Source organism: Kwoniella dendrophila, chromosome 1, assembly GCF_036810415.1.
Source record: "Kwoniella dendrophila CBS 6074 chromosome 1, complete sequence".
Taxonomy (NCBI): Eukaryota; Fungi; Basidiomycota; class Tremellomycetes; order Tremellales; family Cryptococcaceae; genus Kwoniella; species Kwoniella dendrophila.
The window spans coordinates 2,015,754-2,035,751 of record NC_089476.1 but is presented as its reverse complement, the minus strand read 5'-3'; the positions used below and the strand labels follow the sequence as shown (position 1 = coordinate 2,035,751).

General features: G+C 38.9%; 8 protein-coding genes across 8 annotated transcripts; 3 read left to right on the top strand and 5 right to left on the bottom strand.

Moving 5' to 3' along the window:
- Window positions 1-1,109: 1,109 nt before the first annotated feature.
- On the bottom strand, window positions 1,110-2,243 carry L201_000730 (uncharacterized protein; the record flags this gene model as incomplete). Its single annotated transcript, XM_066216529.1, has 1 exon — window positions 1,110-2,243. The coding sequence occupies one exon, from the start codon at window positions 2,241-2,243 to the stop codon at window positions 1,110-1,112; it is 1,134 nt and encodes a 377-aa protein (XP_066072626.1).
- Window positions 2,244-2,919: 676 nt separating this feature from the next.
- L201_000729 (uncharacterized protein) lies at window positions 2,920-4,531 on the bottom strand (the record flags this gene model as incomplete). Its single annotated transcript, XM_066216528.1, has 6 exons — window positions 2,920-3,021; window positions 3,100-3,315; window positions 3,380-3,463; window positions 3,534-3,677; window positions 3,756-3,771; window positions 3,852-4,531. The coding sequence occupies 6 exons, from the start codon at window positions 4,529-4,531 to the stop codon at window positions 2,920-2,922; spliced, it is 1,242 nt and encodes a 413-aa protein (XP_066072625.1).
- A 1,094-nt stretch (window positions 4,532-5,625) lies between these two features.
- L201_000728 (tubulin gamma chain) lies at window positions 5,626-7,644 on the top strand (the record flags this gene model as incomplete). The annotated part of the gene is made up of 10 exons (XM_066216527.1): window positions 5,626-5,652; window positions 5,706-5,727; window positions 5,799-5,809; window positions 5,930-6,091; window positions 6,157-6,339; window positions 6,424-6,708; window positions 6,792-6,947; window positions 7,016-7,327; window positions 7,391-7,530; window positions 7,593-7,644. The coding sequence occupies 10 exons, from the start codon at window positions 5,626-5,628 to the stop codon at window positions 7,642-7,644; spliced, it is 1,350 nt and encodes a 449-aa protein (XP_066072624.1).
- A 408-nt stretch (window positions 7,645-8,052) lies between these two features.
- L201_000727 (uncharacterized protein) lies at window positions 8,053-9,249 on the bottom strand (the record flags this gene model as incomplete). The annotated part of the gene is made up of 6 exons (XM_066216526.1): window positions 8,053-8,100; window positions 8,236-8,456; window positions 8,625-8,835; window positions 8,898-8,969; window positions 9,046-9,102; window positions 9,181-9,249. The coding sequence occupies 6 exons, from the start codon at window positions 9,247-9,249 to the stop codon at window positions 8,053-8,055; spliced, it is 678 nt and encodes a 225-aa protein (XP_066072623.1).
- Window positions 9,250-10,120: 871 nt separating this feature from the next.
- Window positions 10,121-12,355, top strand: L201_000726 (uncharacterized protein; the record flags this gene model as incomplete). Its single annotated transcript, XM_066216525.1, has 6 exons — window positions 10,121-11,754; window positions 11,822-11,832; window positions 11,900-11,950; window positions 12,013-12,090; window positions 12,163-12,193; window positions 12,268-12,355. The coding sequence occupies 6 exons, from the start codon at window positions 10,121-10,123 to the stop codon at window positions 12,353-12,355; spliced, it is 1,893 nt and encodes a 630-aa protein (XP_066072622.1).
- A 237-nt stretch (window positions 12,356-12,592) lies between these two features.
- On the bottom strand, window positions 12,593-13,064 carry L201_000725 (uncharacterized protein; the record flags this gene model as incomplete). The annotated part of the gene is made up of 3 exons (XM_066216524.1): window positions 12,593-12,728; window positions 12,824-12,989; window positions 13,046-13,064. The coding sequence occupies 3 exons, from the start codon at window positions 13,062-13,064 to the stop codon at window positions 12,593-12,595; spliced, it is 321 nt and encodes a 106-aa protein (XP_066072621.1).
- A 1,101-nt stretch (window positions 13,065-14,165) lies between these two features.
- Window positions 14,166-16,064, bottom strand: L201_000724 (uncharacterized protein; the record flags this gene model as incomplete). The annotated part of the gene is made up of 1 exon (XM_066216523.1): window positions 14,166-16,064. One exon carries the CDS (start codon window positions 16,062-16,064, stop codon window positions 14,166-14,168), a length of 1,899 nt encoding a protein of 632 aa, XP_066072620.1.
- A 1,626-nt stretch (window positions 16,065-17,690) lies between these two features.
- Window positions 17,691-19,136, top strand: L201_000723 (uncharacterized protein; the record flags this gene model as incomplete). Its single annotated transcript, XM_066216522.1, has 4 exons — window positions 17,691-17,719; window positions 17,806-18,040; window positions 18,101-18,860; window positions 18,931-19,136. The coding sequence occupies 4 exons, from the start codon at window positions 17,691-17,693 to the stop codon at window positions 19,134-19,136; spliced, it is 1,230 nt and encodes a 409-aa protein (XP_066072619.1).
- Between the last annotated feature and the right edge of the window lie 862 nt (window positions 19,137-19,998).

Here is a 19,998-nt window from a genome sequence, read left to right as displayed (position 1 = left end):
ATATATGATATTTTGGACATTTTTTCTCTTTTCTTCTCAACCACTTATACTCGAAAATACTGTATACATGAGTATTCTTTTTCCATTTGGTTACTTTTTTTCTCATTTCGTTTTTCTCCTTTAGTAATTATACACTATATCTTCATTCACAGATGAATTATATTCTATATCTTATACTTGACGTTTCCGATTATGAAAATTACGATGAATTTGTATATACGACACAAACCTGACCTTCAGCTCTACACAGCCAAGCTCAATGTGGCAAAACCGTAACCTAACTCCCATTGCTTCAAGCAAGATCATCCTGGTATAATACGCAAGAGCGATTTCAGACTAAATACCATTGTCAGTAAGAAGGATAAGTGAAATATGTACAGAAAAGATATGAGACAATTGAGCTTCAAGTCAAGGTTCGACAGTGTACGGGAAGCGCGGCTGTAATGAAAAACAAGTACAGTATATCGAAAGAATAGAAGACTTTCGACTCATCTCCGATGAAACAAAGTTCAATAAATAATCATGGATGTATAGATAAACTAATGAATAATGAATACTGACTGGGCCGTGGAACAGGGTAATACCATGATTACTTACAGATTGATGCCACAAAATTCATCACTTCGAAGTATTCTTTGAAAGAGGCTTACAGTCGGCTGAAAATCGCGTATAGAGGGAGCTCGTTCTCGACCCGCTGACATGTAATTCATTGAACAATTGGGCCTCACTGTATATATTTAGGCTGACATACTACGTTTTATAAACATATCGAGATGGGATTGACTGTAGCATCGAACCCACCTTTATCTAATTCTCTTCGGAAGGACTTTTTTGTTTGACTCGAATAAATTGATAACCTTCATAGTCACCTATCACTTCCTGCACAAACCAGTCACTCCACTCTTCTTTAGCCTTCTTATTCGATGCCTCAAAAAGCTCGTTTTTGGTTTTTATAGTTCTCTTCAACAGGCTAATATCTTTAAAACGCGTCCGTCGATAAAGGAAATCTTGGGAATCGAAAGTGCATCTCGTTTTGATCTTATTTTCGATGTGACACTTAATTTTTTCTTCCCGTATCTTCGCTGCCGCCATGATTTCTATGATTTCTCTTAAGACTCTAATAACCTTGTCCTATGTTCAATCAAAGATCTATCAACTCGTGAACCAGCTTTAAAAGCATCCCGAACGTTATTAAATGACAGAAGGTCTGCATCCGTTTTATCGATCTCGTGCTCAATCAAAAATGCCATGAGCCTAGCGTCTTTATGCTGGGCTCTATTTATTTCTCCCTTGTCAACGCCTTCATACTCGAGTCTCGATAACATTTTGATCTCATGCTCTGACAATTGTAGGAACCTTTCATTTGGACCTAGTGTTATGCCTGTAGTTGAGGGATAATAACTCTTCAAACGTTTTCGGGGACCTGAGGAGGAGGAAGAGTCAGATTGTTGGGCTTCGTAAGCAGAGAGATCAACGGATTCCAATTCGGTAAATCTCTCTAAATAGGGGCAAAGCAAAAGTGTCGGTTGTGCCTTGGTTGTAGGATCATGAGCTACTGTAATGACTTTATAATAACCACCTTCCAATCCAAAATCGTCTTGAACTTTTCGAACGAAGTGATCTCCCCAGGTTTGCTTAATTTCCCTAGTTTGAATATTAGATTTAACCATTTGGTCATTTAAAAGCGTATATTGAGAATCATTATTTGCTAGAACAGGCTCAGCATTGATAAAATGTCTAGCATTGTCAGTGAATTCGACATCAAATTGTTTACCAATGGCTGCCACAAGAGATTTTTCTGGTTCCAATTTAGTCACTTCATCGTTCAACATTGATTGTATCTTTGCAAATGAATACTTTCTGTAATCCAATAGACTTCTAGCCACCGGTTCACCTTTCGAAAATTTCTCTTCGATGAGTTCTGGCAATTCCTGTGGGGTAATTGTATCTGGTAATTCAGCAAGAACCCACTTGGCATATTCATTCGCTTTTTCCAAATCTGGTTCTTCCATGTCAGCGCCAGTCAAAGAATCACCCCACGTCACTCTGGCCAAAGCTCCCACTTGGAAATCTGTGGTCTTCAGTAATCGCTCCGTACCATCCGATCCGAAATCTAAAGTGCTTTCTGAAGGATCAACAGATGTCAATTCGTTACCATCTTTACGATATATGTGAAAAAGAACAGTCGGTTTTTTTAAGCTCGCCACCGAGGTAGACATTTCAGAATTGTTGTTTGTGTTCATGGTTGAAATGAATTTAGGTTCGTTGATTAATATAATTGCAATTCCCAGTCGGCCTACGTTGAAATAGGTTTAGAAAAAGCTTAGTATGAAATGGGGAAAAGGGTGGAGGAGATTACGGAAAGAATGTTGACCAAAAACAAAAAAATCGAAATGAAAAGTCGTCTATATGCCATAAGGCAGACTGACAAACTTTACACCGTAGAAACAGCATGGGCCTGAAATTCGTACCATGCTGTAAATCAAAAGAGGGATGAGAAAGGTTTGTCAAGTAAGAAGTCCTAAATATCCTTTGATACTACATGTCTTCTGGTGATGACGTAACGACAACACCGCAATTTTCCTTTCGCTCAGAATCTCAAATAGTATTAGGCTGTATATGAAAAGAGGGATGGGAAAAGGTTTGTCTCACAACAAGTCTCGATCATCCTTTGATACTGCATGTCTTTTGTTTGTAGCATGACGATAAGAATTTGTGATTCTTTCTGCCCTAAGGATTTGAATACTGTTTGAGCGGTTCTGCGAAGCTATAGAGCCTTTGTCTTCCTACTGTGCTGCGTTGGAATAACGTAGTGATGTGCAAGACCTTGACATACTGTATAGCGATTTTTTTCAACTTGTCTTTAAAGTGGTAACCATTATACTGTATATGTCACAGCTGGGTAGAAGCATTGGTGTTTCAGCCAGAAAGTGGCTCGAATACTGGAGGAACCTCCCACTTGTAATTTCCGTTCCGATTGGTAAATCCGTCCCTTGCTTGAGCGTAAGCTGAGATATAATCCTGAGTACTAACGATCAGCAGTATGAACATAGTTATAACTTACTATATGCAGAATTGTGATGATTCATCTTGACTTACGTGATCACGTTTTAGACCATGCCAGGCCACAGCTGTTTTCTCGTCATCAATCAACCATTCTCTCCACATACCTATTCTTGATGCTAAATCTATCCTGACAAGTCCTGTACATGGATCCGGGTTTGCTGGTGGGATTGATAATATCGGATCGTAGTCGGGAAAAGATGAGCAATATGTCGAATTGGGAATAATATTGGGTGATAGTGGAAGTGAAAACTGTTCTTGCATTGATATATCAATACCAAACATAGCCATGACAATATGCTTAACAAAGACATACCATAGCCTCACCAATTCTACCGTCTTCGTCCCAGTCTTCGTTCCTAATCTCCCGTGGTACATCCGCTACAGCCATAGTTTTCACCTAAATCAAGTGTTATACTAATAAGCTTAAGGTTTTGAAAAACATGTTTGCGGTATAACTCGGGACTTACTACACCCCAGGAGAAGCCATACATCATACCCTCAAAATAGTAATGGTGACCCGGCCATCTACCTAGTGCGGAACCAAGATAGGTTGGTATTGAAGGGTCAAGTGAAGTCAAGAAGGGAAGCAGATTCGGAAGGAGGGGTAAGGTCTATGCGACGATCTTCGATATCAGCTGCTCAAATACACACGAAGGTAACATATGAAGGAAAATCAATGCTTAACTCACATCATCATCACACTTTCTAAGCCACATACAAAAGGTTTCAGTCTGTCAGCTCATGGCTGACACCGCAGTAGTATCTCAACGGAGAATGTTACTTACAAAACCCACCAACCCCGTCTACCACCTTCCCGACCGACGTATCGCAACCACTCCCATGATTTCCCTTTGTTCATATTTTCCCCATCCTCCAATTCCCTTAATCTGATTAAATCTCGATATCTGTCGGATTCGCTTTGTATCTCCTCTTCCTCTTCTAATATCGTTTTGTATCCTTCCTCATATTCTTTGATGGACTGATCATAACCTAGTACGAATTTGATTTCCACTAAATGTTTATATTCATCAGGTATAGCTTCTAGCAAATTTAGCTTTCTGATCAGGTTCCTACGTTGACGTGATTTCTTATTTGGCATAGAAAATATATGTATCATAGCTAATGCTGGTGTAGTAGTTGTATTTTTCGATGATTTTGGTACAGATAGTCTGGGTAATTCCCATGATCCGGCCCAAGGTGCATTCCGTAATCCTTCAATAATTGGAGGTGCTTCTATCAGACCCGCCGGGCTATACATTATCTTTTGCCATAATGGATGAGTCCATGTAGGTGTCTTTTCAAATATTGCATTGTACCGATGATGCGACGGGACTTGTGAATATGGATATAAGGTGTAGCCAATATTCGCTAATATTATTATCGAAAACAAAGCCAGAATTATCGTTGTTGGACGTCGGATCCGTAGTCGCAAGTTCTGTTCCCCGAATCTAGCTAATGAAGACATAGCTGTAATACTATTAATGGATTGTAAATGAGGGTGAGATACCAGATATATCGCTAAGAAGGTTGTTTTGACATGATTAGCTTGTTGATATTGGACATTGCACAGCATAATATTGATCGTGCAGTTACCACCCAACGCATTGATACTTCCCCACTAATTGTCAACATCTGATATTCACACAGACACACAGACACACAGACATGATGTCCTTTCCTACCGGGAATCATACTTGGCGTTCGACCTCCCTGCGACATGGTGGATGATGTACTGCTTCGCATCTAGACTTGTTATCCCAGAAGACGACTGATTTAGAGCTGGGCATATGGCCTGAACACGATAACCTGACGGTCAAGCGGACTTCAGGCATAAACTACTTTGGCGTTCCAGTTAAAATTTGCACCTTGTGTCTTGCAGGGTTTGACCGGTATACTTCAGCGTTGACACACCATTAGCGATCAATGCGGGAAAGGAGGTTTCAACTCTTCGTTCTGCTTTTTCGATCAAAGTTCAGTACTGAGCTGGAAGTGGGGGTTCACCAAGCTGTTTGCGTGTTGATGTCTATGCAAGAATGATTGTATGTAGTGCATTAGTAAAGTGTGATATACTCAAGTTTGAGCTACTGTGAGTATTGGAGAGAAAGCAGAATGATATTGTATCTATCAACATGACTCACAGGCAACCCAACGTCAAAAACACAAAGTTCAGCTGATGGTTGTCAAGGAATTACGATTGTGCATACAGCTTATTTGATTCCGCTAATCCAGCCTTGAAAAGAATTACAACATTTTGTAAACCCTGACTTACGCGTCAAAAGCAGAAAGCGCGTCGCGGTTGTTTAAGGAGATGGGTTAAATGTCCTTGTAAACATATCTAAAGAGCAATGTTGTCAATATAGGTTGAATATATGATCTTACTTCGCTATTCTCACTTGAATGGTGATATAAGGATACTACAAGATACACGAGCATTAGTGATTTCCAAGTGACATCGACCTTGGCGAGCAACGTTCTCACTGCACTCAAAAGTCATACCTCTCCTTTCCTTTCCAACACCTCGCGGTATTCTTTGGCGAAAAGATAAGAATATAGAAAGATATGGGTAGAGAGATTATATCGTTGCAGGTGAGCTAATTCGGATCAACTCATAACTCATGCTAATAATTATATTGACTTAGGCTGGTCAAGCTGGTAATCAAAGTATGTCATGGTATATCCGTTGATGGGTCAGAGTATTGCTAATTTACACTTGATATTCAACCTATTCTTAGTCGGTGCTCAAGTGAGTACATGATTGATCGCCCAGCAGATCTGCATTGCTATACCTATCATGGTCTTGTCAATCAGTTAAAAGTATCTTCATAGCTCATATGCTGATGATTGATGGGGTCCTTTATTCTAGTTCTGGCAAAAGCTCTGTGCCGAACATGGTATAACGCCTCAAGGTAATCTTGAGGAATGGGCTGCAGATGGTAGTCAAGGTGATAGAAAGGATGTATTCTTCTATCAGGCGGATGATGAACATTATATACCTAGAGCTATATTGATAGACCTGGAACCTAGGGTAAGTTTGACGATGCACAGTCAAGCTTATTTGAGCTGACATAATTTTCATAACGTTTCGTCTAGGTTATAAATAATATACTCTCTTCACCATTCAAAGGTCTGTATAATCCAGAGAACATATACGTATCGAAAGATGGAGGTGGAGCAGGAAATAATTGGGCTCAAGGTTATAGTGCAGGAGAAAGGTTATATGATGATTTGATAGAAATGATAGATAGAGAAGCGGATGGTAGTGATAGTTTAGAGGTAAGCACCCATTGTTCACCCTATCCATGTCTCTTTCTACAAGTATTGTTTTCTGTAAGTCGTGCTAATGCTGAGCTATACTAGGGATTCATGCTTCTGCATTCGATAGCAGGTGGAACAGGATCAGGTTTAGGATCTTATCTACTGGAAAGACTCTCAGATCGATTCCCAAAGAAATTAATCCAAACATATTCTGTATTTCCTGAATCTTCTGATGTTGTGGTACAACCTTATAATTCGTTATTAGCAATGAAACGATTAGTCAATAATGCGGATAGTGTGGTGGTTTTAGATAATGCTGCTTTGACTAGAATAGCGGCGGATAGATTACATGTACAGGATCCTAGTTTTGTACAGACTAATCAGCTGGTAAGTTGGCCTTGGGAGTTATACTGGTTGTAGCGATTCAGATTTGACAGGCGCTGACACCTTACCCTCGACTATATTTGTAGGTCTCAACAGTAATGGCTGCATCAACAACGACTCTTCGATATCCTTCATATATGAACAACGATCTGGTGGGAATAATATCGAGTTTGATACCTACCCCTAGATGTCATTTCTTGATGACCTCATATACACCATTTACAGGTGATGAAATAGACCATGTAAGCTAAAACCCCGTTACAAAAGCAGTTCTTTTGCTAATTACTGGATACCTGTTTTCGCTTATCAGGCCAAGGCAACGAGAAAGACGACGACACTTGATGTGATGAGAAGGTTATTACAACCTAAAAATCGAATGGTATCTACAATATCTACAAAATCATCTGCATATATATCATGTTTGAACATTATATCAGGTGATGTAGATCCAACTGATGTACATAAATCGTTGTTGAGAATTAGAGAAAGACAATTAGCAAATTTCATTCCATGGGGACCTGCTAGTATACAAGTTGCTTTGACTAGAAAAAGAGGTGGTCCAGCTGGTGCTTCGAATCGAGTTAGTGGTGTCATGATGGCCAATCATACTAGTATAAATTCGGTAAGTTTGAATTTAAATTGGTATGAACTGATACTGACATACATTATCCATCGACTCCTACAGCTGTTCAAACGTATGATACATCAATATGATATGCTAAGAAAACGAAATGCATTCTTGGAACAATATAAAAAAGAAGAAATTTTCGCCAACGGTTTAGACGAATTTGATGATGCTAGAAGAGTAGTAGCTGAGTTACAGGAGTGAGTGGATTGTTCACAGATTTTGCTCTGGACAATGCTAATCCGTGCTTTTTGGGTTGCAGGGAATACGTTGCTGCTGAAAGCCCAGACTATATTGACTATGGAGGAGAATAGAGTGATTTATGGGAAACGAAGGCGAAGTCGTTTGGTGTTAGTCGACGCGATAGGCGAAGGGTCAAATGTAAGATTAGGCAATAGGCTTCTCTCTAAGCCATAGATTTCAAGATTTCGGGCTTTTATTCAGTTCCTCATGATTTCATGTATGTATATATAATCAACTCAGCCGTTCATCAGTATGTGAAGCAGTATTTTACATTGCCTGCGACAACAGTTCTTTCCTGTAGAGATGATAACGCATACATTCAATTTATTTAACAACTTTGAAATGTATACAATCTTTTTCTTTAAATATATAGGACAACTTTTTGTTTATTACGTTTTCTTCTACCATACAAGAGCACTTCATCTATTTCCCTATCACATCTCACAGAGTCATTACTTGCCCTGAGTGAATGTACCTGCTTAAGCAGTTTGTTTTTTTGATGGATCAGAGGTGAATCTAAGGTAAGGCTATATATATTGATTATACAGTATATCAGTTGTCTCATTCATCCTGGGTAATAAAAAGTGGGAATGAGGGAGGGAGGGGTATTGACACTTCGCATTTTCAAGAAGAAATAAATGAAGTAGCGAAATTATACTCACGTAGACAGTTCTGACATCGTCACCGAATAACTCCTTAACTTTTTCACCTTGAACTGAAGGATGTACGATAACATCATCACCTTTTTGCCAGTTTGCTGGAGTTGTGATTTTGTGTTTGTCGCCTAATTGTAAAGAATCGATAACTCTGAGGATCTCAGGGAAGTTTCGCCCGGTTGATGCTGGGTATGCTAATGTTAATCTGACTTTCTTCTCTGGATCAACTATTGATATAGAACAGAATACACAAGGTAAGCAAAAGAGCGTAACGTGGCAAGAGGGCGCAAGAGAATTTTCGATCGTGGCGGTAACCGTTACAACGGTTTTAGCAGACCAAAAACGCTACGTCGAGCTCAAATTCATCAAACGACCTCAAATTTGAATTTACTCACTGATGAAGACTGTTCTAACAGTGAATGGAATGCCCTTAGAATCGCGATTTGTAACATCCAATTCATCCAACATCCCGAAGAGCTCAGAAACCTTTCTGTCTTCATCAGCGATGATTGGGAAGTCGACCTCAGGGCCGTTTGGTTGTAAGTTATTGATATCCTTGATCCATCCCTTGTGTGATTCGGCGTTGTTAGCGGAAAGACCGATGAGCTGTAGCCGTGCTGGGTTAGCGAGAAACTCTTTGAATTGTTTAAGTGATAAAAAGTACTAACTTGTACACCTCGGGATTGGAAATCAGCGTAAGAGAGAGCTACAGCTGAAAGCTCGGTGGTACAGACTGGAGTCTACAAGAAGTATCGTTGGTGACGTTTGTTCAGCTCTCTTGTTCAGTTTGACCAGTAAATCAATAAGATGGCTTACGTAGTCATCAGGGTGAGAGAATAAGATGGTCCATTTACCATCGATGAATTTGTGGAACTGCAGAAAGAAATCATAGATCAGCCTACAAACGCTTTCATCAAGTTGTCTTCAGCCATTTGCAGCTCTATAACTCACATTTATTTTTCCTTTGCTTGTATCAGCGTCAAAGTCAGGGACTGTGTTTCCTAATCTGAGATTGACCATTTTGTTTAGAATAAAAATCTATGTGGTAAAAGACGAAAAAAAGTTGTAAGATGGGTTTGTCTTGGAGTTGAAGAAATGTTGATCGTGAAGGGGGAATTCGGCCGGTTGTGGTACTGATTATATATGTTTATCAATAACTGATATCAATTACCGGGATGTATCGATGGAGTACTTTACTTGCGTAATGTCATGCAATCGTTGAATTATTCCAGATAATTCACCCACATACATGCTAAGACAACTACAGTTCTAGGTGATATGGCGTGGAGGTCACAAACAAGATATGGCGTGATCGACATTGACATCTCAAATAATGGAATTGCTTAATTGGATATCTTATCACAAGATCGGAACTCACCGCTTCTCGGTCCGATCGGGATCTCTTCTTAGCTTGTATGCCGTTATCATACCACGTGTTAATCCCGGTGGAGGTCGTCCTCGATTCTACATCCAAAACTTTAAGTCTTAGAGAGGAATGTCGATCGTTTACTATCTTTTCATTGTATGTTATGTTAGAAGTCTCCTTGATTAGGCGAGAATGATAACGTATATTTGGAAACTTCCATTATCAGCAACCCTTTGATTTCAGCCGAAACACGACCTGCAAATTATAGATAAGATTGATACCAGCAAACCATTCTGGAAACCCCTTAAGACGTCAGAGATATTCAAAGGATAGGTTAGTCACAAAGGTAGTACAGTCATCTCAGTTGTGTGACTTGAAAACGGACGATCGTGAGTTCTTATTATATATATCACTACATCATATCTATCATTCTCTGCTGGTATAATAGCAGTAGTGAATACATAAATAGTAAACATAAATTTGAAAATACAGAAGTAACGCTAATACTTGCCACCTTGTCGAAAAATGTTTGTAATAGAATCTAAACCTATGTCAGTTGAATCACGTACATCTACAGTAAGATTTGCATCTGTGGAACCCGAAAGATCCCTTTCAACTGTGTCTCAGGAAAACATCACCAATGATAGAAGTATTGAAGTTGATCTAAGTACATTGATCGCTCAAGCTCAAAGACAACATGATCAAGAGAAATTTAGTTCATCATCAAATACAAGTGATGAAACACTTACAGAAGGATATTACAAAAGGAAATGGGACTCGCAAATCCCTGCAACGGCTTTTGGAGGTATGGTAAGAGTTGAAGATGATTCAATGGTCGACTATAACGGAAACAATCATCAAAGCATAAGAGCTTTATCACCTTTGAATGGATTCAATAATACAATTTTACCTGATATAGATGGTCAACAAAAACCTAAAACTGCACCTTTACCGCTACCATCTAAATCAAATTTCTTCCAGCCTTTTGCAGATGAAGAAATCATTAATCCAAATCCACCTTTAACACCTCAACAAGGTCAAATACCTAATCCTAATCTTGTGACATCGACTAATCCTACTGGTTTATTCTTATCTTCACCTCCAGAAACAGCTAAAAAGTCTAATATATTACGATTCAATGCAGCTCAATCATCAGCCGATACAGTAGAAAACGTCAAAACCCATTTGGAAGGGTTATCAATTCATTTGTCAGGATTATTCGATCAAGTCAAACAAATCGATGAATTGAAAAAAGAAGTCAAATATTGGAAAGATGTTTGTTTAGGTTTAGAAATAAGTAAGAAGGATTTAGAAAATCTTGTGACTCAAACTCAAAATCAACAGGGTCAATCAAAGTTCACCACCGTTCTTATTGACGGAGACAATTATATTTTCCAGCAAAACCTATTACAAGCAGGATTTGAAGGTGGACAAGAAGCAGCTCATACTCTTCTTTCAGCTATTAAAGAGAGAACTATAGCAGAAAAAGTGATTACCCAGGTAATTTTGAATAAATCTACACTTGGAGCGACTCTCATTAAGAATGGTGTTGTGCCAACCTGGGCAAAATATGATCAATTCTGGCAAGGATTTTCATCTTCAAGTGGTTTGATAACAGTTTGTGATCTTGGTTCTGGAGAGGAAAAAGCTGGAGCGAAACTTAATGATTACCTATCATTATATTCTGGAAATAATCAATGTGATCAAATCATTATTGGTGCTTCTCCAGAATTGATCTTGAACTACGAGGATGTCAATCCAGAACGAGTATTCTTCCTTAACCAAGATCAATCATCTTCTATACCATCAAGAAATGCTAGACGTACCATCAACATTCCAGATTTATTCCATACTTTAGATTTGGTCCCACTTACTGCTAAACCTGTTATTTCAGATAAGATTGATTTCTCTAAGGATCATGTAGAAGTGATTGATTGGTCAGCATTAAATTCAGCTGCTGTGGTCGATAAATTAAACAATAAATCATCATCCAATAATCATAATAAGATTAAAATTCACTCAGTAACCACTTCTTCCACCAAAGATACTCTAGATGAATACGACGATTTATCACCTAAAAGGAAATTCAAAAGATCAGCTAAATATAACAAAAATGCTGCTGAACAAGTTAGAAAATTGGTTCCTCGGCCTTGTCATACGTGAGTACAAAATCATTTAGCAATTAGATTGAGTATTGACTATTAAAAAATTTGATTCGCTGCACAGTCATTATTTGAGTAAGTCTGAATAGTGGTCGAAATTTGTTTCAATGCGCTTAACAAACCTGATGATTTCTCTTGATAGGTGAATGGGGTTGCCGAGATGTAGATGCTTGTTCATATGGTCACGGATATCGTAAGTTGTCATTATCGATCGCAAATCGCCGTTTGCTTATCAATGCTTGTTATTTACTGCAGATTTATCGCCACCCCAACTCAACGAGTTGGCTAGAATGGCCAAATCTGTAATTTGTCCATATATGACACATGGTAAATGTGAGTCTTTCATCATTAAATATATGCAACATCACCTTTTCATCTTTCTCGTGCTTACACTGTCACATTCAGGTCGATATGACGATAAGGATTGTGTTTATGGGTAAGCTATCTCCTTCTGACCAAGCCCTGATAATGGATCGAATCATGCTAACTTATGCAATTTTGAATGAACAGTCATAAATGCCCTAATGCCAGTAAATGTCCTTTCGGGGAATCATGCCGTTTCCGTGCTATACCCAATGGTCATGGAGAGCTAGAATAGTAGCAATAAGTCGTCAGGTAATGTGGGTTTGCGTAACGATTATATGGACACTTAGAAGACTAGAGATCGACCCATTATGAAATAGAAATATTATTATCAATACTGTTGTTGTAAAAATATACATATCAATGATAATCGTAGTACATTTACAAATGGGAAACGGGAATTATACAGGTTAGACGAGATCTATCATTACAAAGAAGAAAGCAGAAGAATGAGTTGATTATTCACAGGTTATTATTCACTACTACCACCACTTGACAAAGCAGCCCAAAAACCTAATCTCTTTGCAAACTTGATTCTCTTTTCATGAGGAGTATCATCTGGTAAATCTCTTAAGGCGCGAGGTGGTTTGAGTGGGAATTTGTATTTACTATATATACCAGATCAGAATAAAGAACGAAGGTATGAGTCAGTTCATGTAACATAAGACTGATCACTACCATACAGTCAAATGTCCACACTCACCCATACGATAATGGACACCACCAATTGTGCTTCTGCTCCTTTTGCAACGGATGTTGTACAGACTTTTCGCCAGTCACTACTGCTGCCGTATGTTTATCATCAGGTCCATCATTTCCCGATGTAGATAATCTCGAATTCTCTTTGTATAATAACGTATCTAGAGCGGCTAGATATAGAAGGGTTAGTATCCCATGAACTGAAGTATTAGGGGTTGATATTCACCTCTTTCTGTATATGACATATGGTTTGAACTTGTTATCTCTAATATGTTATCGTAATCAAGTAGTTTATGCTAGTACTGTTATATTTGGATGGGGGAAAGGAACAAATATCTTATGAGAAAATCATGAAAATACATCCTTTATATATACGGTTCTGTTCACAGAATTGAGCCTTGCTTGGCAAGATCTACAAATTTGACGTAGATGAGTGGACTTATCGGGAATTGTTCAAAAGATAATAGCCTGAGAATGGGAAATCTAAAAGCTTGATTTTCATTATATTTGAAGAAAAATGCAATACTTTGAATATGTACTACTCCTTCTTTGCAGATCTTAAGCAAGGCACAAGGAATATTCCACAGCATTGATACGTTACTATATAGTACACATATATTGCGGCTGTGAATAAAAGCACCAAAACAAAAACTACGTACGTCGCCATTTCATATGCATGGAGTATACAAAGATATCACATGTTCTGGAAAAAGTCTCCTGCTCTGCAGCTTATCGATTCATAGCTCATAGCATGAGGTAAAGATAAGGATCTTGGCTTTTGTTGGCAATTAAGCTTGGCTAAATCCCTTCTTCTGAGGAGAGTGAAAGAATTGATTGTTCACATGATCTATACAACATACTTGTAAGTCACATAGAACGAGTTCACTTTTCGCCAAGAGATGCCGGATAACCGGAACAGATTGATGGCCTGAAATACAAATGTACTGTACTTTATACCTCTATTGATATAGATACAGGAGATACATGTATTTCGTGCGTGAATATGTATATATGTATGTAATAAGGGAGTATCCCAATTGTTCGTACTCGACGATGATGAAGATTGGTTATTTGATAAAAAGGGGAGGACTAGTGATACAAAATGTTTTAAATATAGGTAAGAAGAAAATGCAAGAAAAATCGTTAACCAGCAGAAAATGTCTAAATTACATATAGTACAACAGATACTGATCGATCCTGAAGAGGTCAAAAGATTGATATGAGAGTTGTTGAAGATTTGAAAGCTACGAATTACTAAATATATATCCCATATACAATGAGATTGTCCGAATTATTCCGAGTTCTATTCCTTTTCCTTTGCATATGAGTGAAGCAAATCTCTATGATCATGGTCTTTCAGTCGCACCACTATCTACACTTTCTAAAGGAGGTCTTTCTAAAACAGTCTCTAAAGGTGGAGTTTCTAACGGTATATTACCTCTCAAACCACCATCATCACAAAAGCTCAACTCATCTATTTTATTCTCTATTGAAGTTGTATTTGTTGTAGTTGACCACGGATCTGAAAAAGTAGGAGCTACTACTGTATTTATTTTACTTTGATTTGGTGTTGGAAGTATTTCATCCTCATGATCTCTATCACCTTCTGATGAACCGCTTCCTAGACTTGGATTACTGTTTGATGATTTCGAGGTGGAATGTCTATTTCTTTTGACTATATATCCACTATGAGCATTGATACTAAATCTAGGTGAAGAAGGTAAAGATGGACTCGAATTTGAACCATTCGTACTTGTGCTAATTGTAGTATTGGTAGTAGAGACGGATGTTTGTCTAGATGGATATGCGAAAGAATTTGTATATGAAGTTGGATGTCGAGGTGAAAAATTTATTGGTATTCTTGATGAGGATATTGAACTTCTCTGAGAAGATGCAGATGCAGATGAAGCTATACTTGATCTCGAACTGATTGATGATGATCTGTTTGGTGTGAAATTTGGGTTTTTGCGTATCTGCTGTGTTGTTGTTGTTGTTGTCGATACAGGTACAGGTGGGAAGAACGATACAGAACCTCTTCTTTGTGATGACACCGTCTGTGGTGTAAAATCTGCTGAAGGCGTTCTGGGTCTCATCGAACGCCTTCTATAACCATTTTCTACATCATTGTATCCATAATGTTCATTTCCTGTAGCTTCACCTATTGTTGTACCTGAACCGTTCGAAAATCCACTTTCTGACATTACACTCTGTCTGCGTAAATATAGCTGTGCAGTTGATATTGTGGCTGAGCCAGAAGAATAACTTGATCTGGTTTTGTTGTTATTTTGATCCGCTAATGGTACACCGAACAGCTGAGCGACAGGTAAAGATCCCCTTCTAGCTAACAACGATGGCGGAATTGGGGCAGGCAGTGGCTTAGAAGGAAACATCAGAACTGAAGGACGTCGTGATGAGCTTGCTGAAGAAGGTTGGGGTGGATGTTCTCCAAAAGGAGGCACAGAGGGATGAGCTTGGGGTAGAGTGACTTCTACGGTCGTTGAATGAACTATGGAAGGACGTCTACCTGCGATAGGTAAAGTGGTTAATGTTGAACAAGTTGAGCTTCTTCTTGTTGGTGGTGGTGAGATACCATCATCAAATGACCCACGAAGTCGATTGATATTTGGATTTGGATTCGGTTGTGGAATGATTGAACCTCTACGATGAGTCAAACCTAAAGCTAAACTACCTCTCCTTGCTAATGTAGGAGAACCCATTGATTTTGGTGGACTGATTGAGAAATTTGATGTCGAAGAGGATGAAGATGGATATTCGAATGGACCTTGTTCAGCTGTTGGAGTACCTACAAAAGAGCTTGAAGGACAAGAACCAAACTTGAATCCTTCAGAAGGTAAAGCGATCTCTCCATCTTCAATAGACGATAATGGACTTGGTGTTCGTCCTCCTTCTCCTCTTGCTATGGATGATGAAGATGATGCTGAAGGTGAAGACGAAATGCCAAACGAGTAATTACTAAAACTTGGTGGTGGTACATTCAAAGTAGGTAAATTCGGTCGTCCACTGATAGTCTTAATCGATTCCACCTGAACCAATGGATCATCATTATCAACGTCTTCAGTACTAATTATTAAATCTGAACTCATTTTATCTAATCCTAATTCTTCTATTGGTGTCAAAGGTATTCCAATTGAATAATTCGATGAAGATGATATAGATGGTCTAGGCGATGGTCCAGGTGAAGGTGAAGAAGGTGAAATTATGGTTGAGGTTGGTGGTATTATCATTGATAATGAGTTGAGTTCCCTTTGGGAATGGGAATGAACTACGCTTGGAATGAAATTAACGTAAAAATGACCAAAGACCGCGGTGGCCAACAGACTCGGGTAGAGAGAAAGCTACGAACAGTTGAAATAGTGAAGTACCGCAAAACCCAAAAAACGCTTTTACCGCGATGCTGTGTTGTAGAAATGAATTATAAACACGAATGAAATGATATTTGACGATGTTGAAGAGACGAGTAAATTAATGAAAATGTAGATGGAATTTGTTTTTGATACATTTTGGTGTCGTATGCCATTTGCTGTAAATAGACAGTCGCTAGTACTTTTGATTATCATATTTAACTGTACCAAAGAGAAACATATGTATATGTTTAAGGAAAAAGATGCCGAAACTGAAAATAGCGAATCATCAGATTTCGTAAAAGCGGTTGTCACAGGCATATCGCTTCAAAGGTGATGTAGATCTAGGCTTTTTCAGAGAACCCTTTGACTAACACTACGACTCCTTACTTCCCTGCGATTCATAATTTGTATCCTGTGGATTTGTGCCCCTGTCGCATCCCCGAGGAGGGAGGAAAAGAGACCCGGTCAAAATTCTATAAAACGCGTAAAAACCACCTACCACGGTTTTCCTTTGGTAGCTTATGCGAAAAGTCTCATATTATGTATTTCCGACGTACATGTATGCAAGCCTGTTTGAAACTTCTCAGCATTCGGTCGGTATCTTTTCCAAGTCTTCCGAGCATAGCGCGAAGAAAGAGGAAGAGAAGAATGAAGAGGGAAACAAGATTCTCAATGGCGGTATGAAGAGTGCTGTTGAGACTTCTACAGTTGATGAGTAAAACAAAGTCTGTTCAATTGAACCAACTTGTACAGTGACCAACCTTACAAACTTCAGATCTGTTCTTTTTTCGGTTTTTTTTTCAACCCTTCCAAAGGGATACATTCAATCCCAATTCCTATTCGATCAGTAATTCCACGATCGACTTATTTTCTCTTTTTTTCAACATCAACAGCCCTGGCTTTACCTTAAGTGATCTGTCTCCACAAAAAAGACCTCGAGTGCTGGAAACGCTCTAGAGCATTTAAGGGTTTTTCTTTGACGGTATTTCATGTTCCTGAACATCAGATACATACACGTATATACGTACGCGCTACAAGACTTTTTTTACTGCGAAGTTACGATAATCTAGGGTATAAAACCCAGAGATCATCTACGGCCGGCTGCTGACCGACAAACTCTAGGCCGAGATCACCACGCTACAAGCCGGAAACAGGCATGCGAAAGATCCAGATGATCTAAGAGGTATGCCTATTATTATCTTGCTTCCTCGTCCTTGTTAATCCACTCATTTATATTTTACTTCCGCGACGCGTGATGAAGTGGTTGACTGGACTAATGTCGTATTTGGTTCATTTACGTGTACAAAGAAGATCAAAAGTCAAAAGATAAAAATAAGGCTAATCATGATAACATAACATGTGAATTACCTCATCCCACCTCATAAGTATACATAAATCCGTTTCACTTGATTTCTTTACCTCTTGTCAACATCAATCAATCAATTGTACAGTCAACTATAGTCATCCTCGGTAACATATATACACAATCAAATACACCTTTTCATCATGCCTCAGCCATTGAGGCCAACAGACAGGTCAGTATCTTCCTCCTCTAACTCTAATTCATTCCCGGATGCTTGACCATCTGCTTTGCTCTTCACTGACGCTTGTTGATATTCAGCTTCAACTCGTCTACAGCTACAATCGTTCCTGATAAAAGGAGGACAAATCCTAACAATCTATTCTTTCCTCAAGGAACCAACGGTAACTCTAGAACTCTCGTCAGCACGAATAGCTTAGAGGGTCATATCAATACTGCTCTTGGAGTCAATGCTAGGGGTGACGATGGTATGATTGATCTTCTACATACTCAAGCACAAGATATGGGAGGAAATCCTTTGGCCGGATTGAGTTTTGTGAGTACAGCTATTTTGCAATTTTTACAGTTATGTTAGCTGATTGAGGAAATACATTAGATGAGAGAATTTGTCAATATTCCTGAGGATAGTCAACAATCTGCAAGACCTTCTCCTACACCACCTTCAGAAGTACGACAGGATCAATATGGTCAAATGAACTACAATTTTGTGTCTCCGCATGATAACAATACGTTTGAGCCGATATCGACTTCCAATCCACCTTTTGAACCTATTACATCTCCTCATTCAACCTTCGAGCCAATACCCTCACCCAACCCATCTATACCATCAAACCCATTCAGTACCCTAATCTCACCCGTCCACCCAATGAATGAATATTCTTTCCGACCTTCTAGCGCATCTTCACATCATTCACATTCCACCGCAACATCTTCAGTCGATGCTTCAGAGTATTACAGTACAACGGATATGGATACAGACGAAGATGAGTTAGCGTCAATCAGTGAAGTTCCTCCTTTAGCTATAAACTCCCATATAGGTGACTTAGGTATGGCAGATATGGATTTGACTGGTAGACCAGCTATAATGACTTGGACGCAATATCAACCTTCTCATCATGGTCAATTACCTAATAACAGAGGTGTATCACCAAATGGATTTCAAAGTCAGAGTCAAAGTCCTAATTCAGTCATGAGTCCTGAATCTGTTGATCAACGCATTTCTCATCCTCCACCCACTCAAGAACCAAGTACAACTCGTCAAGCAGTAGCTGGACCTTCGAAGACCAAAAAAACAAGTGGGAAAAGTACAACGGGTATGACAGATGAAGACAAGATAAAAGCGGATAAACTTGAACGTGAGTTTTAGCTAAGATTGGCTCAACATGGGTCCGGGTTGAGCGTAGCTGAGATTCATCACATGTTCAGATCGAAGAGACATCAATAGAAGATCAGCTCAAAAACATAGATTACAACGTAAGAAGGAAATGGAAAACATGACTATGCTATTAGCTGAGAAAGATGGTGAAATTCAACGATTGCGAAGAGATTTGGAGGTGGAGAAAGCTAGAAATGATCAATTGAGAATCCTGATGAATACTAGATTAGCTGGCGGAGCTGGTAATAATACTTAAAACGGTCGCAGCACCTATCAGTGAGTGTCCTTGTGAGCTCCTTTCCGTACTCTGGCCCTTCCCCTTGTTGCACTTATCTCTCTTACCTCTCCCCTTTCCTTCTTCGCTTTCGACCGCCTGGCCCATCTTCATCGAGTGTATGCTCATTGTTTAAAGATTACCAAGTGTTCTGCCTTGTTATGTTCATCACGTCATTATCTATACACTGATACATATCTTCTCTTTCAGCTTTTCTACATCAGAGACATCAAGGAAATGACGTCTGCTTAGCACAAACTAGGACAAAATAGTCATCTGTAACGTAAATATAATGCTTTCGCAACGAATTTTTACGATCTTCTTAACGTCCATACTTTGAAAAGTCAAAATTACTATTAGATGCCAACTTGTAACCAGAATATCTGGAATAGTTGCTTGTAAGATAAATCATGTACAGATAATACAAACAACAAAAACTTGTACAAATCTCTAAAATGGGCACATTCGCAGTTTGTAGATAGTCAGATTATGCAACGACAAACTACATCAACTGGTGTTGGATATTATTATTACTCATACTTATGAACCGGTCTGCTCTGAGCTCGCTTGCCAATAATCAGTGCTGTATATGAGCTTGAGCGATGATATGCGGGATCAAATTCATTGCTTCCGAAAGGAGGGTTAGTAATCACTGTCTTTGTGGCATCAAAATCGGTCACCTCTGCTTCTTGAGTATCCTCAACCGTAAAATGTATTTCTCATGTTGTTCTTCATGAACATGCAGTGGGACCATTCGATCTTGAATTGATTGCATACTTGGATATATCACACATTTTCTTTCCTCAAATTGTCTGACACATGTACGAAATTCGCCACCTGAGAT